Genomic DNA, 19,445 nt, shown 5'->3' with positions numbered 1-19,445 from the left:
GCCCCGGCCCCACCCATATGGGATACAGCACTTCGGGCCGGGGTTTAACCTGCTGGCCACAGCGCTGCCCCCCCACCCCCAAGAATTCTGACTAGGAAAGGAGACTGGGGCTGTGCTGTGGCTCAGCGGGTTAATCCATGTGGGCGCCGGTGCGAGTCCCAGCTGCTCCACTTCCGATCCAGCTCCCTATTAATGCACCTGGGAAAGCAGTGGAGGATGGCCCAAGTCCCTGGGCCCCTGCACCCATTGTGGGAGACCTGGAAGAAGCTCCTGGCTCCTGGCTTCAGCCTGGCCCAGCCCTGGTCATTGCGGTCATTTAGGCAGCGAACGAGCCGATGGAGGGTCTCTCTCCCTCTCTCTCTCCTCTCCCTCACTCTGTATCTCTGCCTTTCAAATAAACAATGTAAGAAAACAGAAAGAAAGGGAGGCCAGGTCGGCGGGGTCTCTGACCCACCAAGGGGAGATGCAGGAGCCGAGATCGGCCCCAGGGAGAGAGGACCTGAAACAGCAGGAGGTCTGCCCCCGGGCCCCCTCCAGCCCCCCATGAACTCCTGACTCCCAGGCCCCCTCCTCAGGTGACCGCAGGGGCTCCTGGCGCAGTGCCACCCTAGCTCCTTGGACCCCTCTCCAAGCAGCCATCACCCACGTGGCCTCCGGGTCCCGACAGAGCGCTGGGAATGGGAAGCAGCAGTCCTGTCCACTGTCCTCTGACCGTCACTGTCCCCGGTGGGGAGAAGCTGGCTCTGGACGACCGCCGGTGAGAAGGGAAACCTTGTCAACACAGCTGGCCAGTGCCCCCACCCTGGCAGTCACCTGCAGTCTGGAGGTCCCCGGCCTGGCCCAGACCCTGGCTCTGTGGGCAGCAGCTCCATGGGGGCCCAGGTCACTCCTCTCGGCGCCCATGGCCCCTGCCCTGCCCAGTGGTGCAGCAAGGAGTCCGGGCACTTCTGGCAGGGGCCTGCCCCATGCTAGGCACCGGGTAATAAGCCCATCACCATTGCCCCAGCCAGGCAGGGAAGGGGAGGTTACAGAGGCCCAGATTAGGAGACCAGGGGCCGCGCCTGGTGGCCAGGTGTCTACCCCGCCCCCTTGGAGCCGTCTCCGCGGAGGACAGTAGTGACCATGCGCGGGCTTCTCCCGTGGGAGGACGGCCCTTCCGTGGACATTCAGAGAGACCTGGGCCACAAAGTCGGGGAGCCAGGCCCGCATCCTCTGCGTGGGAGGGAACCCCAAACCTCTCTCCTCCGGGGGTCCCCCCGCGTCAGGCCGGCGCCCCCACTGACCCCTCGCAAAGGCCTCGGCTCCCGAGAATCATCCGGGGCCCAGCAGAGGAGGAGGAGGAGGAGGCGCCGCGTGGCCGGGAGCCGGGAGCCGCGCGCACCTGCTGCAGGTGAGGCCCAGCCGTGCGGAAGGGGGAGGAGCTGTCGCCGCGGTGCCCAGGTGAGTGGATCCCTCAGCTCCTAGGAGCCAGGCCCGGGGCAGCCGCGGGCTCCGCAGTGGCCGCCGCGAGGCGACCCGCGCTGCAGACCGCGACCCCGGCGGCTCCGAGTCCCGCGCGGCGCCGCGGCCCCAGGAGAACATTCGAGGCAGCGGCGGCGTTGGAGGCCCGTTCGGTATTTGAATAGCACAAAGGAACCGCCTTGGTCTGATTGGCCGGCCGGGTGGCCCCGGGGCGGGCAGCCCCTGTCACTCGGGAGGCTCTGCGCACTCCTATTGGCTCAGCCGGTGTGGGGCGGGGCCCGGGCACCCGGCTAAATAGCTGGGGCCGGGGCCGGCCGAGGCTCATTGCTTTGGCGCCGCGCGGGGAGCGCGAGCCCGCGGGTGGCGCGCAACGCATGGTGGCGGCTCCTCTCGGAGCGCAGCCGACCCGCTGACCCGGGCTTCGTTCCCCGTGCCCGGCGGCGCCCCGGCGGCCGGCTGGAGGCCGAAACAGCGGCAGCCTTAGCAGCGGCGGCGGCGGCGGCTGCTTTGCCGCCGCCGTCTCCGCGGGAGCATGGAGTGCGCCCTGGACGCCCAGAGCCTGATCAGCATCTCCCTGCGCAAGATCCACAGCTCCCGGACCCAGCGCGGCGGCATCAAGCTGCACAAGAACCTCCTGGTGTCCTACGTCCTCCGCAACGCGCGCCAGCTCTACCTGAACGAGCGCTACGCCGAGCTCTACCGGCGCCAGCAGCAGCAGCAGCAGCAGCAGCAGCCGCCCCAGCACCAGCACCTCGCGTACGCGGCGCCCGGCATGCCCGCCAGCGCGGCCGACTTCGGCCCGCTCCAACTTGGCGGCGGCGGCGGGGACGCGGAGGCGCGCGAGCCGGCCGCTCGGCACCAGCTGCACCAGCTCCACCAGCTCCACCAGCTGCACCTCCAGCAGCAGCTGCACCAGCTCCAGCACCCGGCGCCCAGGGGCTGCGCGGCGGCCGGGGCGCCCGCGGGCGGCGCGGGGGCGCTCACGGAGCCGCCCGGGTGCGCCGCGCTCCATCCGCCGCACGGCGCGCCCCACCGCGGGCAGCCCTTGGAGCCGCTGCAGCCGGCTCCTGCGCCGCTGTCGCTGCCGCCGCCGCCGCCCGCGCCCTCCGCGCTCTGCCCGCGGGACCCTCGCGCCTCGGCCGCCTGCTCCGCGCCCTCCGCGCCCCCCGGGGCCGCCCCTCCGGCCGCCGCCGCCGCCTCCCCGCCCGCCTCCCCGGCCCCCGCCTCCTCCCCTGGCTTCTACCGGGGCGCGTACCCGGCCCCCTCGGACTTCAGCGTGCACTGCAGCAGCCAGACCACCGTACTGGACCTGGACACTCACGTGGTGACCACGGTGGAGAACGGCTACTTGCACCAGGACTGCTGCGCCTCCGCCCACTGCCCATGCTGTGGCCAGGGCGCTCCGGGACCCGGCCTGGCGTCCGCCTCCGGCTGCAAGCGCAAGTATTACCCCGGCCAGGAGGAGGAGGACGACGGCGACGAGGAGGACGCGGGCGAGCTGGGGGCCGAGCCCCCCGGGGGCGCCCCCTTCGCCCCCTGCAAGCGCGCCCGCTTCGAGGACTTCTGCCCGGACTCGTCTCCGGACGCGTCCAACATCTCAAACTTGATCTCCATCTTTGGCTCCGGCTTCTCGGGGCTGGTGAGCCGACAGCCGGACTCCTCGGAGCAACAGCCGCCGCCGCTCAACGGGCAGCTGTGCGCCAAGCAGGCGCTCGCCAGCCTCGGCGCCTGGACTCGGGCTATTGTCGCCTTCTAGGGAGCTGCGAGGGCACGGGGCCCCGGGGCCCCGCGGGGCCGGGGACAGACAAAGACAAGCGGCGAGCCCCTGGCCGGGGCTGAGCTGGGGGCACGCAGTGAGGGGGGTGGGGGGGCGGCGGCCGATGTTTTATAAATTGTAAAATAAAAGACAGAGAGAGAGAGAAATCGAAAACCTTGGACTTTTATTTTTTTGCAGCGAAAAAGCGCCCGTTTAAGTCTGCTTTGTGTCTCCCCCACTCCTCTCCAGCTCCGAGGTTGGGGTCGCCGCGGCGTCCAGCCGGGCGCGTGGGGCGGGGGCTGGGGGGCCGCTGCCCGGGGGGCGGCGGGGGGCGCGGCCGGGCGGCAGGCCCCCCGGGGCGGCGCGGCGTTGCGTGCCCCGAGCCCCGCGGCGGGGCGAGGGCCGGCACTTGTGAAATCCCGAGCAAAAACAAAGGCAAACTCTGCGCGCAGGCGACGTTCGGGGCGCGTTCCGTCTCTGGGGGCGGCCTCCAAAGTTCTCCAAATGAAAACACTTCAACTTTTTTTTTTTCTTTCCCTTTTCTCCCCGGGGCGGGCTCTCGAGCCCCTCCCCGCCCCGCCCCTCTCCGGCTCCGCGGCCCCCGCGCGTCTCCCGGGCCCGCGGGCGGCGCCGGACACCCCGACCCGCTCGGACGCGGCGTGGGGAGGGGGCGGGGGTGGGCGCCCGCGGACTACACTTCCCGGCATGCCCAGCACTGCGGTGCGCCCCGAACAAGAAAGGAAGTGGACGCCTGCACCTGGTTCCCCGGCCCCCAGCATTGTCCGCGCCTGCCCGTGTCTCCGGCCCGGCGGGGCCTGTCTAACCGAAAAGCCTTTTGTTGTACGCAGGTGGGGCCCCCCGCGCACCCCGAGACCGGCGGCCGGCCCCTCTCCAGCCTCCAGCGCCCGTGGTGGTTGTTTTTTTTTTTTTTTTTTTTTTTTTTTTTGTGCGTACCCAATTGTGTATCACCGGGTAGAGCCGTTCGGATCAAGTGTGGAAGTTTATAATCTGAATAAAAAGTCGAGTAGCCGGGGGCGGTGGGGACAGACGCCCCCGCCCCGCCCCCGCCGTGGGAACCCCAGCGCTCCCGAGCCTGGGCGGGCTGGAGCTGCCCACATCCGCAGGCCCGGGGGTGGGAGCTGGAAAGGGGGAGGGGGCGGCTGTCGGCGGCCGGGGGCCGGGGGCGCGCGCCTCCCGGGCCGCCCGGCCTGCGAGGTCCTCGCCCCGCTGGGAGCCGGCCGCCCCAGGGTCTCCGGCGAGTTTCCTGCCGAGCCGAGGGCGAGGGGCCGGCTCGGCCTCTCCAGGCTCAGCCCTCCGCAGCCTGGGGGCGTCGGGGCCACCCACGCTCCCCGCCCCGCGCCTGCGCCCGCGCGTCCGCGTGTCTCGGGCTGCAACTTGGGGCAAGTTTTTTCCTTCTCTTTTTTCTTTTTTTTTTTTTTTTTTAAGTTGAGTTTGTTATCACTGCTCGGTGCCACTTGGTGGTGTGCTGGCGGCGTCTCCGCCGCGGCCCCTCCCCTCTCGCTCGCGCGCCCGCCCCCTCCCCGGCGGACGCGGGCAGGCAGGCTCGGAGCGCGCTCGCCCTGACCACCTACGGGCTGACCTGAGACTGGGAGCCCGTGCCGAGGCCCGGAGGCCGCTCGCGCCCTCCCGGCTGGAGCCACGCGCGCTTCTGGGGCCGCCGTGCGGGCCCGGGGGCGCGCGGGGCGCCTTCAGCTTCGCTCAGAGCGGGAAGAATGGGGGGCGGGGGGCGTTCTAAAGAAAACGGTAGACTGCCCGGCTGCTGGCTGCGGGTTCCGTGGTGTCTCCCGGTGTCTCTCCTCTGGCTGCCTCCCCGGGGCGCTCGCGCCCCCCCCCCCGCCACTCGCAGCGAGGCTCGCGCCCCCACCCCACACCTCCCAGCCTTCACGCCTCCCGCAGCCAGAGAAGGGGCTGCCGCCCAGGGGTCCCCCAACCCAGCCTCCCGGGACTGTCCGTATCGGGGTCCCCGGTGTGGCACGAGGCGAAGTTCTCGGGGGCGCGCTCCAGCGGGCGGGGGGTCTCGGGGGGCCGCGGCGCGGGTGGGGCTTGGGAGAGGCCGTGACGGCGCGAGCCACGGGGAGCAAGGCTCCTTGACCCCCGGGCCTGTCTTCTAGGCCTCCCACGGGAAGCGTGGAACTGCTGAGGAGGGGGCACGGCGCCCTCCCCCTCCCCGTGCCCCCCACCTTCCCGCAAGTCCAAGGAAATCGCAGTTGGAGGCGCCGGCTCGAGTCCATCCACCAAGCCAGCTGCCACAGCTCCCCCTAGCGCCGCTTGCGGGGCGCTGCAGCGGCCGCGCCTGGGAGTGGGCAAGGCGCGACCGGGGGTGGTGGGGCTGCGGGGGTCGCTCCGCGCGCGCACCTGGGGCGCCGCGCCGCGTACCGCCCCAGCCCTGGCGGCAGCGGGGACCCCAGCCCGAGAGCGGCCCGCGTCGGGCCCGCGTCGAAGCGGCGCACGTGGCCGGCAGCCTTTGTTGGGAACGCGGAGCTGGGCGCCGGGAGGGGCTGGGGAATCGGTACCCCCGGCCGGGATCCCCGCGGCAGAGGCGTGGGGGCCCTGGGGTGCGAGATGGCAGCCCCGCACTCAGCAGGACCCCAGGCCGGGTGTCTCCCGCCCGCCGCCGGCTTGTCCACGCGTCAGCTGCGCTAGGCTTCTCAGGCACGTTGGGGTCGAAGGAAAAACCCAAGGACGGAGACGGAGAGCCCGGGAGCCCACGGAACAGAGGGCTCCCTCCCCCCACTTCCCGTCTGGACCTTGGGCAGTCACACAGAGGGTTAATGCCCCCAGCGTAACATGGCTGAGCCAACACGCAACCGCCTGGCCGTCTCGGGGGCGCATTAAGCCCCTCCGCACAAAACAGCCGGTGCACCGCACAGCCCCGCTACCGCCCTGAGGGCCCTGTCTGCAGCCCTGGGCATCCTCACCCGCCCACGGCCGCCCCAGGAGCCCCTGGCCCCGCGCACCACAGCCAGCCGCAAACATCCATGGCACCGTGCGGAACACACCAGACAGGCTGGAATGGGGCGGGGGTGGGGGTCCAGGGCTGTGGGCGTCCCCTGAAGGAGGGTGGGAGGCAAGGCAGGGGTCCAGCCCAGCTCCACAGACAAGAGCCTCCAGTGAAAGGACTCGGCCAGACCCCACAAGAGCCCGTGGGCAGAATTTGGGGGTGCTTCCGGGAGGTCCCTGGCCCTCCCAAGGTTGGCAGCTCCCCTGCACACACAGGCGCATGCGCACATGCACCCGTGAGCCTGCCGTCCTTGACTCCAAATACCGGGCCAAACGAGGCTCCCAGCAGGGCCAGAGTAGGGCGCTGAGCTCTGGCTGGTGAGTGTGTGTGTGTACGTGTGCGCGTGCGTGTGCACGTGTGTATGTACGTGTATACGTGTGTGTATGTGCGCATGCACATGTGTGCGCGCGCGCGTGCACGTGTGTATGCATGTGTATACGTGTGTGCGTGTGCGCGTGCACGTGTTTGTGCACTGCGTGTGCGCGTGTGTATGTACATGTATACGTGTGTGCGCGTGCACGCATGTGTGCACTGTGTGTGTGTGCGTGCGTGTTTCCCCCCCCCCCTGCACAGAGCGTGCACACCAGGAACCGGGTCCTTCTGTCTGCACCGGCTGGATGAAGCGTCGACAAAGTGCCCGCTTGGTACCCGACTGACCTAGAACACCCAGAACAGCAGCGACCCCTCCACGCGGGCTGGCTCGGCTCAGCTCCGCGCCCAGGTAGGCGCTGGCAACATCCTGGCTTCAGAACGGCGAACCCTTGCCCAAGGTCGCACACAACCACGACGGGCCGGTCTCCACCTGCCGGAGGCCGCAGCGGCCTGGGGAAGAATGCTGGACATCACCAGGCAGGCGCCCGTGGTCCGCATGTTGAAGCTGTCTGTTGCTAAGTCCCAGTGGCGCTGGGAGCCGGTCCCCAGAGCTCCCGCAGGTGGGGGGCACACGCCCACGCCCTGCGTACTCCAAGCTCCGGATTCCTGGGACAAGGGGCCGACTCCTTGCTGCGTTTGTCACTTGTAGGGGCCAGCAGCGCCTCTGGCACCGGCGTGGGCCAAGGGTGGGATTGCTTGGCTCGTGGCGCGGTGAGCGGGCGTGCCGCTGGCTTCAGGCTCAGCTGGATCCAGGCACGAATCCGGCAGCCTCCTGTGGCTTCCCTGCACCTGAGCTCGCGCGCCTCCTGCAGACCAGCTTCCCGGAGAGTGAAGGAGGCAGCTCCCGGCCTCCCGTCCCGGAGGGGTCTGGCCGCCCATGCCGGCCGCCTCCCTGGGTGTCAGCTCCGAAAAACTCCAGGGGAGGATTCTGTCGCTCCCGGAGCCTGGGTCCTGTCCCAAACCTGCGGCCAGGGCTGAGGGCTGGCTGGCGCCCCACCTCTCCCAGCTCTGGAGGCAGAGAAGGGGTGCTCTGCTCAGACACCGAAGGGCCGGCCCGAGATGCCCTCCCGGGGAGTCTGGGGTCTGGGGACACCTGAGGTACAGGCGACATGCTCTCTGCACGTGTGCAGGCGGGGGGAGCTGAATGGGGCGGGTGTTGGGCCGGGCTAAGATGCCGGTTGCGACCCCCGCGTCTTCTCCCAGAGGGCCTGGGTTCGAGTCCCGGCTCCGCTCCGCATCCCAGCTCCCTGCTAAGGTGCACCCGGGAGGCGGCAGGGATGGGGCCAGCACTCGGGGCCCTGCCACCCCCGTGGGAGACTGGATGGAGTCTCCAGTTCCCAGCCCGCCCTGGCCGCTGCGGGCATCTGGGTGTGAACCAGCAAATGGGAGCATCCCTGGCTCCCCCGCCTCTCCGATAGAACGAGTTCCAAAAACTTTTTTTTTTAATTTATTTGACAGAGTTAGAGAGAGAGAAAGGTCTTCCTTCCGTAGGTTCACCCCCAAAATGGCTGCTACAGCCGGCGCTGTGCCCATCCAAAGCCAGGAGCCAGGTGCTTCTCCTGGTCTCCCATGCAGGTGCAGGGCCCAAGCACTTGGGCCGTCCTCCACTGTACTCCTGGGCCACAGCAGAGAGCTGGACTGGAAGAGGGGCAACCAGGACAGAATCCAGTGCCCATATGGGATGCCAGCGCCACAGGCGGGGGATTAACCAAGTGAGCCACACTGCCGGCCCCCTCACTTTTTTTTTTTTTAAGACAGTTATATATTTGGAAGGCAGAGAGAGAGAGAGAGGGAGAGAGGGAGAGAGAGAAAGGTCTTCCTTTGCCGTTGGTTCACCCTCCAATGGCCGCCGCGGCCGGCGCACCGCGCTGATCCGAAGGCAGGAGCCAGGTACTTATCCTGGTCTCCCATGGGGTGCAGGGCCCAAGCACTTGGGCCATCCTCCACTGCACTCCCGGGCCACAGCAGAGAGCTGGCCTGGAAGAGGGGCAACCGGGACAGAATCTGGCACCCCGACCGGGACTAGAACCCGGTGTGCCGGCGCCGCAGGCGGAGGATTAGCCTAGTGAGCCGCGGCGCCGGGTCCCCAAAAACATTTCTTAAAACCAGTGTGTAAAGCCGCTGCCTGTGACACCGGCATCCCACATGGGTGCTGGTTTGAGTCCCAGCTGCTCCACTTCCTATCCAGCTCTCTGCTATGGCCTGAGAAAGCAGTAGAAGGTGGCCCAAGTGCTTGGGCTCCTGCACCCACGTGGGAGACCCGGATGGAGTTCTTGACTGTGGCCTGGCCCAGTTGCAGCCACTGTGGCCATTTGTGGAGTGAACCAGTGGATGGAAGACCTCTCTCTCTCTCTCTCTCTCTCTCTCTCTCTCTCTCCCCTCTCTCTCTCTCTCTCCCCCCTCTTCTCTCTGTAACTCTGCCTTTCAAATAAATAAATAAATATTTTTAAAAAAATAAAACTCAGTAGGCGCTCACACACAGACTGTGTTGCCAGGTGGGGGATGACGGATGACCCGTATCATCGATGTCTACGTTTTCCAAGTCTCCTACACTAAGCGGGCGTCACTGCCAGATTTAGAAGGAACGGGGACATTCTCACAGAAGCACAGGCGCCGGGCTGGCCGGACAGCGGCCGTGGAGCAGAGGGGAGGAGGCAGCCGTGTCCGCCCTGTCCCGGGCAGGCTCAGCCCTCGACACCCAAGACCCAGCCAGCAGCCAGGCGGACGGACGCACCCTCCCTGGCGCTGCCCTGGCTCTGCTCTGAGCGGATCTGTAGGGTGCTGCTGCAGGGCGCTCTGGAGGGAGCCGGGCACTCAGCCCCTCCCAGGGCGATTCGCTGGATGACCTGGCAGGGAGCGGGCACAGCCTCAGCGACCTGGGCTGCAGCTGGAGCGGAGGAGGTCGGCTCGTAGGACGAGCACTGGGCCGGGAGCGCAGAGAGCCAGGCGCAGGCAGACACCCAGACGTGGGAGCTGGATCAGCCCCCGCCCCAGCAAGCCCGCAGTCCCAGGCCGTGGGGACACAGCCGGAGGAGAGGGGTCAGCTCCTAGCCGGCATGGATCCTAGCCGGCGTGGATGCCGTCGAAGTCAGAAAGGAAACCCCGGCTGTGGAGGGCACTTCTGTCTGCCCCCCACCCCGCCTCCCGCTCCCTCGCCCTGGGGCCCACAGACACCCAGGCCCTGCCCCGCGAAGCTGAGCTCCTTGTCCTAAGTGGCCCTGGCTGGGCTCCTGCTAATGCGCGCCCAAGTCGCTAGTCAGGTCCCTGCCACCTGCGTGGGAGACCTGGGCCGAGTTCCTAGAGCCGTTTCTGTCCCCTGGCCCTTGGGGGCACTTGGGGGAATGAAGTAGTGATGGACGCACTCTGTCTCTCAAATAAATTTTAAAAGACTTATCTATTCATTTTGGAAGTCAGAGCTGAGACTGGTGCTGTGGCACATTGGGCTAAGCCTCCGCCTGCAGTGCCGGCATCCCATGTGGGCGCTGGTTTGTATCCCGGCTGCTCCTCTTCCGATCCAGCTCCCTGCTAATGGCCTGGGAAAGCAGTGGAAGACAGCCCAAGTCTCTGGGCCCCTGCACCCATGTGGGAGACCTGGAGGAAGCTCCTGGCTCCTGGCTTCAGCCTGGCACAGCCCTGGCCATTGCGGCCATCTGGGGGGGTGAACCAGCAGATGGAATATTCTGTCTCTCCCTCTCTGTCATTACAGAGAGAATGGCCAGGGCAGGGACAGGCTGAAGCCAGGAGCCAGGAGCTTCTTCCAGGTCTCCCACATGGGTGCAGGGGCCCAGAGACTTGGGCCATCTTTCGCTGCTTTCCCAGGCCAGGAGGGAGCTGGATTGGAAGTGGAGCAGCCGGGACTTGAACGGGCGCACATACAGGATGCTGGTGCTGCAGGCAGCTTAACCCATTATGCCACAATGCTGGTTCCAATGTAGTGTTTTTTTTAAAAATCAAGTAGGGCTGGGCAGGGTTGGCTGGGGGGGGGGGGGGCCTTTACATGTGGGGATCAGAGAGTGCGTGGGGAGCCGGGAAAGGTACGGGCGGCTGTGTCTGTTGGCGCAGGCTACCGAGCTGCTGCAAGGAGCCCCAAATGTCAGGGAATTTCACAACAAAGATTTATTTCTTGGCCTTGCAAAATCCACTGGTCAGATGACTCGAGGAGGCGGCGGGTGACCCAGGCGGCCGAGAGGCCTGGAGAGCTGCTTGGTCCCCTCCTAACCAACGGGGCGGGAAGGGGAGACACCGCCCCGGGTGAGCCGCCCGGGCTGGACCGGCAGTGGCGGAAGAGCGATCCACGCGGAGGAACAGAACACGCAGAGACTGGACAGTGGACACGGGGCGGGCCGGACGGAGGGCCGGGGCGGAGATGGGGCAGGCAGCCCGCGCCCGGCCCGCGGGAGGTGCTCGGACTGCGTCCCAGCCGGTGTGTGCGCGCGGCGCCTGGCACCCAGGGCCCCGGAGACGCAGCGGCAGGTGTTCGCCCGGGCCGGCGGGCGGGGGCTGCGCCCGGGGCCGGGGGCGGGCACCGGCCGGGATAAACGCAGTCGCGCCGGCTGCCCCAACCAGTTTTCCCGGTTGAGCCCGGGAAGCAAACGGTCGGGGGGATCAGCCCCTCTCCCCAGGGGCCCGGCTCCGCGGCCACGCCCACCTCGCAGTCCCTCGGCTGGGGGGAGGGGGCGGCAGGGGCGGCGCAGCGCCGGTGCGCAGAATCCCCTCGCCCGCAGGTTGTTAGAGCTCGGCCGAGAGAGAGAGAGAGAGAGAGAGAGAGAGAGAGAGAGAGAGAGAGAGAGAGACTGTCAGGCCCCAGGCCAAGCGCTGGGCGGCCTCCTGGGCCGTCCCGCCCAAGCCCCTCGGACCCGAGGATCTGCGCGCTCGGCCGCCTGCCCGGGGTCTCCGTGCCTGGTGTGCAAGATGAGTGCGGGGCGAGGCCTCCAGGGTACCGGCGGGCATACAGGAGGCGCCCAATAGGAGAGCCGCTGCCGCAGGAGCAGGCTGGCTTTCCACCCACACTCCCTGGGGGCCCACACGAGGCCTCAGAAGGTCTTTCCGCACCGGCGTGGGGGAGGAGGGGAGGAAGTGCGTGTGCCTTGTCTTCCCATAACTGACGCTCCGGGGGTGCCCGGGAAGGTGCCTGGGGGTCCCCAGGGCCGGCTGTGTCTGCAGGCAGCAAGCCCTCCGTGTGTGACTGCGACTGCTGGCGGCTGAGCGGACGGACGGACAGAGATGGCTGGGTAGACGGACGGATGGACAGACTGGTGGATGGGTAGATGGATGGACGGACGGACAGATGGGCGGATGGATAACTGCATGGTAGATAGGTGAATGGACAGGTAGATGAGCGTGCGTGCGTGGGGCGCAGCAGAGGAAGCCGCCGCCTGTGGCACCAGCACCCCATAAGGGCACCAGTTCGAGAACCAGCTGCTCCACGTCCCATCCGGCTCCCTGCTGATGAGCCTGAAAGGGAAAGCAGCGGAAGATGGCCCAGGCGCTGGGCCCCTGCCACTGACCATGAGACCTGGAGGGGTTCCAGGATCCTGGCTTCAGCCTGGACCAGGCCTGGCCATTTCGGCCATTTGGGGAGTGAACCAGCAGGTGCAAGATTCTCCCTCTCTCTCTCTCTCGCTGTAACTCTGCCTTCTCAAATAAACTTTTAAAAAATATTTTTAGGAAATGAATAACTGCCTGGGTGAATGAATGAATGGACTACTTGCCCATCCCGAGGGGTGACTGAAGAGGGAACAGCGGTGAGACTGCTTGCCGGTCCCCAGCCCCAGGCCCCTGGGTCTCTGATTCTCCCTCCCAGCCATTTCCTGCTGTTTCTGGAACATTCTCAGGAGCCCGGCACTTCCCACTCCACCCCACCCACCCACCCCCCACTCCCAAGCACGCCCCCCAGGTACGCCCCGGGCCACTGCGCACCCCCCACCCCCCACCCCACCCCTGCAGCCTGCGTAGAAGTTGAGTGGCTCCTCTGACACCCCACCCCCCCCCGGGCCCCAGCCTGGGGACAGAGGGCACGAAGGAACAAACACAGGGCCTGGGATCAGAACAGGTCCGCGGCGGGAGGGGCGCCTGCGGACGCTCGGGCTTGGTGGGCAGCTTCGGGACCCCCGGGTGCCCGCACTGCGGCCTGGGTCCTCTCCTGCGTGGCTCCCGGCCCCGGCTTAGGCACAGTCTAGCGGCTCCGAATCCGGGCAGTCCGTGGGTGCTCAGCTCGGGCCCAGCTGGCTGGCGGGGCAGGATGTCACCGGGCTTGCTCGCTGGTTCTTGGCACCTTCCTGTCCCTCCGCGGCCACCTCTTGGGTTTGCTCTGTGGCATGCACAAGCCTGGCCAGGGCACAATGACCGCATCCCAGAGTCTGGGTTTTCTTTTTTCTTTTTTTTTTTTTTTGACAGGCAGAGTGGACAGTGAGAGAGAGAGACAGAGAGAAAGGTCTTCCTTTGCCATTGGTTCACCCTCCAATGGCCGCCGCGGCCGGCACGCTGCGGCCGGCGTACCGCGCTGATCCAATGGCAGGAGCCAGGAGCCAGGTGCTTTTCCTGGTCTCCCATGGGGTGCAGGGCCCAAGCACCTGGGCCATCCTCCACTGCACTCCCGGGCCACAGCAGAGAGCTGGCCTGGAAGAGGGGCAACCGGGACAAAATCCGGCGCCCCAACCGGGACTAGAACCCGGTGTGCCGGCGCCGCTAGGTGGAGGATTAGCCTAGTGAGCCGCGGCGCCTGCCAGAGTCTGGGTTTTCTAAGTGCCGTCTGGCACACTTTCACATGAGCTCGGCTGGGGACCCTGCTCCTGCCACCCCACTGGGACACGTGTGCTTGTCCACGCCATGCCCTTGTCCACCCTGGCCCCCAGGCCCAGCCTGGTGCCCCTCTCCCACGCGTGGCACAGAGAGGACTGGGGTTGGGGCAGGGCCGGGCACGCGGCAGCTCGGAGGGCATGGTGACGCCAACCAGAGACTGTATCTAGACCCAGGCTGGGGCTCCTCCCCCATCCAGGCTCAGAGACCCCTGAGGACCAGCCCGCTGCCACGATTTGGGGTGGGGGTTGTGGGAACGGGGGGCCAGGGCTCAGGACAGCAGTCGTAGGCCGGCAGGACGGGGAATCCAGCGCCTGTTGGCCCCAGGGGGAGGGGCACACATGGGGAGGCAAAGTCGTGGGCTGGTGGGGGCTGTACCCAGGCGGCGTGCACGCCCTCGGCCAGCTCCAGGGGCCTGGCCTGGGGTGGCGGCTGCTCCAGGCCAGCTCAAGGCACCCTAAGGAGAAGCCACAACACGCAGTGTGTGGTTCTGGTGATTCTGCACACGGATTAAACGCTCTGACGTTTGCATTTTAAACAAGTGTTGCTCCCCGCTAACCACTTAGGACTCCTGTCCTGGATTGGAGGACGCTGAACAGGAAGCTGCAGACCCGGACAAGGCGAGAGACGCGGCCGCGCGCTCAGCTCGGAGCCCATCACTGTGGGTGGGGGCGGGGGCTCTTGGATTGGCCGGGCCTGGGCACGTGCCCACACTGCGGTCTAGAGGTCCCTGTCCGCCCGGGAGACCTGGATGGCGCTGCTGGCTCCTGCCTTTGGCCCTGGCCATTGTGGCCATTTGGGGGATGAACCAGCGGATGGAAGACCTCTCTCCCTCCATCTCTGCCTTCCAAATAAATAAATCTGGAGAGAGAGAGAGAGAGAAAGAGAGAGAGAGGGAATCTCCCATCCGCTGGTTCACTCCCCAAATTCCCACAGCAGCCAGGGCCGGGCCAGGCTGAAGCCAGGAGCCGGGAATCCCGTCCAGGCTCTCACGTGCTGGCAGGGCCCAAGGACTTGACCTCTATACCCCTGGGGTCCTGGCGTCCCAGAGCTCGCCTGTCGGAACCCAACCCCGCCGCCCCGACACCTGGGCCCCGACTGCTTTTCTCACAAACCCAAACCCAGCCCGCAGCAGATCCCGCCAGCCTCCTTCCGAAATCACTGCCCCGCCACTTTCCTAACCACACGGCCGCCGGCCCTAACCCCCGCCCTGCGCCCCTGCCCTGCCACCGCCCCTCCCCTCCTCACCATCCCAGCGGTGTGAACCCCGGAACCGGCGGGCGGGCGGGGCTCGGCCTCAGCGTCTCCAGGAGCAGTGTCTGCCGTGGCCGTGGCGTAGCCTCCCGCCTGGGCTGAGCTCAAGCTCTGTGAGATGCCACTGGACAGGGCTGAGAAGGAACCAGGCCAGCGTGAGCGAGCCCCGCCCACCCCACCCCTACTTCGGGCCTGCTCGGAATACAGCACCAGTCCTCCCTGCGGTCCCCAAGGCGCCCCTGGTCCCAGCACCCTCACCACGTCGCCACGCACCCCTGCTGGCTTCCCGCTGCTCTCCCCATCCCTGCTCCCACCTCAGGGCTTTGCACTTGCTTGTCCACCGCCAGCATTGTCCTCCCGGCCCCTGCTCTCCTACTGAGCGGCTCGGGGCTCTGTCGCCCCGACTGCCCGTCCGGCGTTCCGGCTTCATCCCCGCGGGGCATCGTGGTGTGCTTCCATGTTTGTCCATCTCCGCACTAGAAGCACACTCCGGCCAGGGCACTGCGCAAGCCTGGGAGGAGCCACCAAACCACAAAACCTCCGGGTGCCAGTGTGACCTTGAGGGACCCCCAGAACCCCTGCGTGGGCACTGGGGGGCGCCCAGGGCCCTGCCCTGCACCTGTGGTCCGGCTTCTTCTAGGATAACTCCACGGCTAACTCATTCCATTCATTCATTCACCATTAAAGAAACAGTCGCTGGGGACCGCCCTGCTCGGGGCCGGCCAGGGGTCCAGGCACCCAGAACTTGACGCTGGTCACAGCCATCCCGCCCCTGCCCGCACTGAGCTCGCACCCCACGAGAGAGGAGGTGATAAGAGGTAGACGGGCACCTTCGGGAGAGAGGGCCCCCCTGAGGGGGCGGCATCCAAACCGAGCCCCGAACAGCAGCAGCAGCTCGGCCGGGGCCAGGCAGTGCCTGCCACGGAAACAGCAGGTGCACAGCCCCCGGGGCAGCAACAGGCTTGGCATTCTTGTTTTTCAATTTTTATTTATTTATTTGTTTATTTATTTGAAAGTTAGAGTTACAGAGCGAGGCGAAGAGATGGAGGGAGTTTCCATGGCCGCCAGCCGTGGGGGCTGGGCCAGGTCGAAGCCAGGGGCCAGGAGCGAGGGGTCCAAGCATGTGGGCTGCCTTCTGCTGTGTCTCCCAGGCCGTCAGCAGGGGGCTGGATGGGCAGTGGAGCAGCCAGGACTCGAACCAGCACCCATGTGGGATGCCAGCGTCACGGGCAGAGGTGCCAGAGTGCCAGCCCCAAGCGTGAGAGAGAGGAGGAGGGGTCAGAGGGGCTGGACCGCGGGGCGCCCCACAGGGGTCTGGTGGGCTTCCCCTTCCACAGCACAGGGTACGCCGGGTGCAGAGGGCGGGCTGGGGGCACGCACAGGCGGTGCTGGCGGCCGCCGAGCAGGGACAGTGGACAGACCTGGGTTACGGAGTGGGGGACGGCCAATGGGGTTGGATTTGGGGGTGGAGGGATGAGGGAGGAAGGATTTGGGGTGCGGTGAGCCCCCACCCACACCCCTGCCTGGGTCCTCGAGGGGCCCGGCTCCGCCCCACCCCCACCAGGATGAGCTGCAGACCTGGCGGCCACCTTCACGGTCCCTAAAGCAGGGACCTGAGGCCACCCCTCGGCTCGCAGTCGGGGTCCCCAGGGGGCGTGGAAGGCACCTGCGTCTCGTGGCGGATGCCGAGCTGTGTGCCCGAGACGCGGGGCTGTTCTGCTCCTCGTCCACCTCTCTGCCTCCTAGGGAGCAGGAGCTCTGGCCAGGGCCAGGCCGGGGCCACCAGAGTGGGGACAGCACAGGCAGCAGGGCCCCTGCAGGCTCAAGGGGGTGGGGGGCTGGGGGATGACCAGCTTAGCCTCTCCCCCCCGCTGGCCACTGACCTAGCCCACCTGGGCCTCAGTCTCCCCTTCTGTGAAATGGGCACATTACCAGCCACAGGGTGCTCAGCCCGACATGCGGAGGTGGGGAGGGCAGGTGCTGAGCCGGCTGGGCTCGGCCCGTGGGACAGGGTGGCGCAGACCCAGGGCCTCGTCCCCACGGCTCTGCCTGTCCTGGAGAAGTGAACGGTGGCTCGGGGACCGCGGGACCCGGGCCCGGGTGGCACAGGTCCGGTTCCTGGGGCACAGGGCCCTGAATTGGGGGGGCAGCTGGCCTGAGCGGGGTCTCTGTGTTTTGTTGGTTTTTGCCTGGGCCTGGTCCAGCCCCATTCCCATGGCGGCCACCTGGGAAGTGAACCAGCAGACGGGAGATTCTCTCTCCCTCTCTCTCTGTACTTCTGCCTTCAAGCAAGATAAATCCTTAAGAAGAAAAAACGTTCCCCTCTGCCCCCCACCCCTTGAGGCCCCGGTGCCGTCTACCTGCTCTTTCCAGGGGTCTCCGACTCAAACGAACAGAGAACTCCCCTGCACCCCCACCTTTTTAAAATTTATTTAGTTATTTAAAAGAGCAACAGAGAGAGAGAGAGAGAGAGGGAGAGGGAGAGAGAGAGGGAGAGGGAGAGAGGGAGAGAGGGGGGAGAGGGAGGGGGGAGAAGGAGAGAGGGGGGGAGAGGGAGAGGGGGAGAGGGAGAGGGAGGGAGGGAGGGGAGAGGAAGGAAGGGGAGAGGGAGGGGGAGAGGGAGAGGGGGAGAGGGAGAGGGGGAGAGGGAGAGGGGGAGAGGGAGAGGGGGAGAGGGAGAGAGGGAGAAAGAGGGAGGAAGAGGGAGAGAGGGAGAGAGGGGGGAGAGGGAGGGGGGGAGAGGGAGAGGGGGAGAGGGAGAGGGGGAGGGGAGAGGGAGGGAGGGGAGAGGGAGGGGGAGAGGGAGAGGGGGAGAGGGAGGGGGGGGAGAGGGAGAGGGGGAGAGGGAGAGAGGGGGGGAGAGGGAAGGAGGGGGAGAGGAGAGGGGGAGAGGGAGAGAGGGAGAGAGAGGGGGAGGGGGAGAGGGAGAGAGGGGGAGAGGGAGAGAGGAGGAGTCTTCCATCCACTGGTTCACTCCCCAAATGGCACTCCCCCGCCAGTACCTGGGTTCAGTTCCCGTCCCGGCCCCTGCAGACCCGGGAGGCCACAGTGACGGCTCAGGTAGCCGGGTGTCCGCCCCCACAGGGGGACCCGGATGGAGCTCCTGACTCCCAGCTCCTGCCCTGGCCCAGCCTGGGCCACTGCAGGCATTTGGGGGAAGGAACGGATGGATGGAAGCCCTGCCCCTATATATATATATATATATATATATATATATATATATATATATATATATATATATATATATAAATAAATACCTTTTAATCAAAATACGAAAAAGAGCAAACTGGGTACTTTTTTCTTTCTTGGTTCAGTGATGCTTAACCTCTTCACAACCATATTCAGAAGCAGAAAAAACAGGGATTTTCCAAAAATTCCTGCCACTGCTTCCCAGTCCTCCGTCCCAGGAGACACGGACAGGCGTGGGGTGTTTGAGCTGGCGCTCTCGGGACGCCGGCAGCCCAGGGTGCGGCCCTGGCTGTCTCGGCTCTGGCTCCTGGCCCCGGGAGGCAGCAGCGAGGCTCGGGAAGCCGGGCCCTGCCACCACCTGGGACCTGGGTCGAGTCCCTGGCTCTCGGCTTCGGCTTGGCCCAGCCCTGGCCGTTGCAGGCATTTGGGGGGTGAATACTGCTCTCTCTCCCCTCTTTGCCATTCACATAAAACAAAATTTGGGGCTGCGTTGTGGCGTAGCATCCCATGTGGGCGCCAGTCCGAGTCCTGGCTGCTCCATTTGGGATTCTGCCCCCTGCTAGCACGCCTGGGAGAGCGGTGGAGGACGGCACAGGTCCCTGGGCCCCTGCACCCACACAGGAGACCCCGAAGAGGCTCCTGGCTCCTGCCTGGCCCAGCTCTGGCCACTGCGGCCATCTGGGGAGTAAGCCGGTGGATAGATCTCTCCCTCTAACTCTGCCTTGCAAATAAAGGAAATGTATTACCCCACAGAGGGAATGCAGATCGCTGGGTGTGTGTGCGTGTGTGTGCACGTGTGCGTGTGCGTGTCTGTGTCCTCTTTCACCTGCAGTCTGTAGCTGCCTCCCCCAGTTAAGGGCTCATAAATGTCTTCCCAGAAAAACACCGGCAGCCTTGGAATCTGTCTGCCGGGGACGGTTCCAGGACATCCCCTCCCCCTCGGATAGCCCAGTCCCCGGATGCTCCGGCTCCTTTGCTGACTGCAACACCTCGCACAATGCAAATGTCCAGCTTCCGCGCCAACACCACGCGAGGGCAAACAGCCGCGCGAGGCACCTGCCCCTTCTATGCGCGCTCCACCCAGACTCCAGCGAGGCCCGGCTGCTGGACACCCGGCTTGGGCTGAGGCTCGGCGGGGACTCGCTCGCGGGGGGCAGGGCCCTGTGCGCCTGCGCCGCCCCAGAGGAATCCCAACCGGGCCTCTCCTCCCTGGGCCTCGCCTCGCTCCCTTTCCTCTCTGTGGTCCTGGCTCACCCACACGTGTCCCCCGCCCCCACGCCGCAGGTCTTGCTGGCCCTCCGAGGGCTAGCAGTGGTGTGCAGCGCCCACAAAGAACCCCAGGTAAACAGCTTGTGCAGAGCGGGCTGCCCCTGCCAGCTGAGCCCGGGCTGCGCCGAGCCCGCCCGCACGGACAGTCGGGACCCGGGCCGGATCTGGGGCCAGTTGAGGCCTCTCCCAGCAAAGTGAGGCCTCAGCTGAGCCCCGAGAAGTGACCGGTGGGGGATCCCGGGGCGGGGGGGAGGGGTACTGGGCTCAGGGCCAAACTGCTCAGTGCCTGGGGAGTTTGCGCAGCAGACACGCCTGTGACCGGAC

The 19,445-nt window shown here is 66.6% G+C and overlaps 1 protein-coding gene and 1 long non-coding RNA gene across 2 annotated transcripts; one reads left to right on the top strand and one right to left on the bottom strand.

Annotated features, from left to right (window-relative positions):
• The first annotated feature begins 1,785 nt into the window (after positions 1 to 1,785).
• On the top strand, positions 1,786 to 3,391 carry IER5L (immediate early response 5 like). The gene has a single exon (XM_070066575.2). It carries the CDS (start codon positions 1,994 to 1,996, stop codon positions 3,215 to 3,217), a length of 1,224 nt encoding a protein of 407 aa, XP_069922676.1. The 5' UTR covers positions 1,786 to 1,993; the 3' UTR covers positions 3,218 to 3,391.
• A 9,226-nt stretch (positions 3,392 to 12,617) lies between these two features.
• LOC149128900 (uncharacterized) lies at positions 12,618 to 17,156 on the bottom strand. Its single transcript, XR_016225876.1, has 3 exons — positions 14,978 to 17,156; positions 14,658 to 14,797; positions 12,618 to 14,270 (listed from the first exon to the last, which is right to left on the bottom strand). It is a non-coding gene; the product is annotated as an uncharacterized LOC149128900 (long non-coding RNA).
• Positions 17,157 to 19,445: the final 2,289 nt, after the last annotated feature.

The sequence above is a fragment of the Oryctolagus cuniculus genome, chromosome 1, assembly GCF_051225735.1.
Source record: "Oryctolagus cuniculus isolate XC-2025 breed Fujian yellow rabbit chromosome 1, ASM5122573v1, whole genome shotgun sequence".
NCBI lineage: Eukaryota > Metazoa > Chordata > Mammalia > Lagomorpha > Leporidae > Oryctolagus > Oryctolagus cuniculus.
This window is presented reverse-complemented; position numbering and strand designations above follow the sequence as displayed.

What these genes read in the sequence shown, in the direction of transcription:
- IER5L (XM_070066575.2), top strand. Translation starts at nt 1,994, where the DNA reads ATGGAGTGCGCCCTGGACGCCCAGAGCCTGATCAGCATCTCCCTGCGC.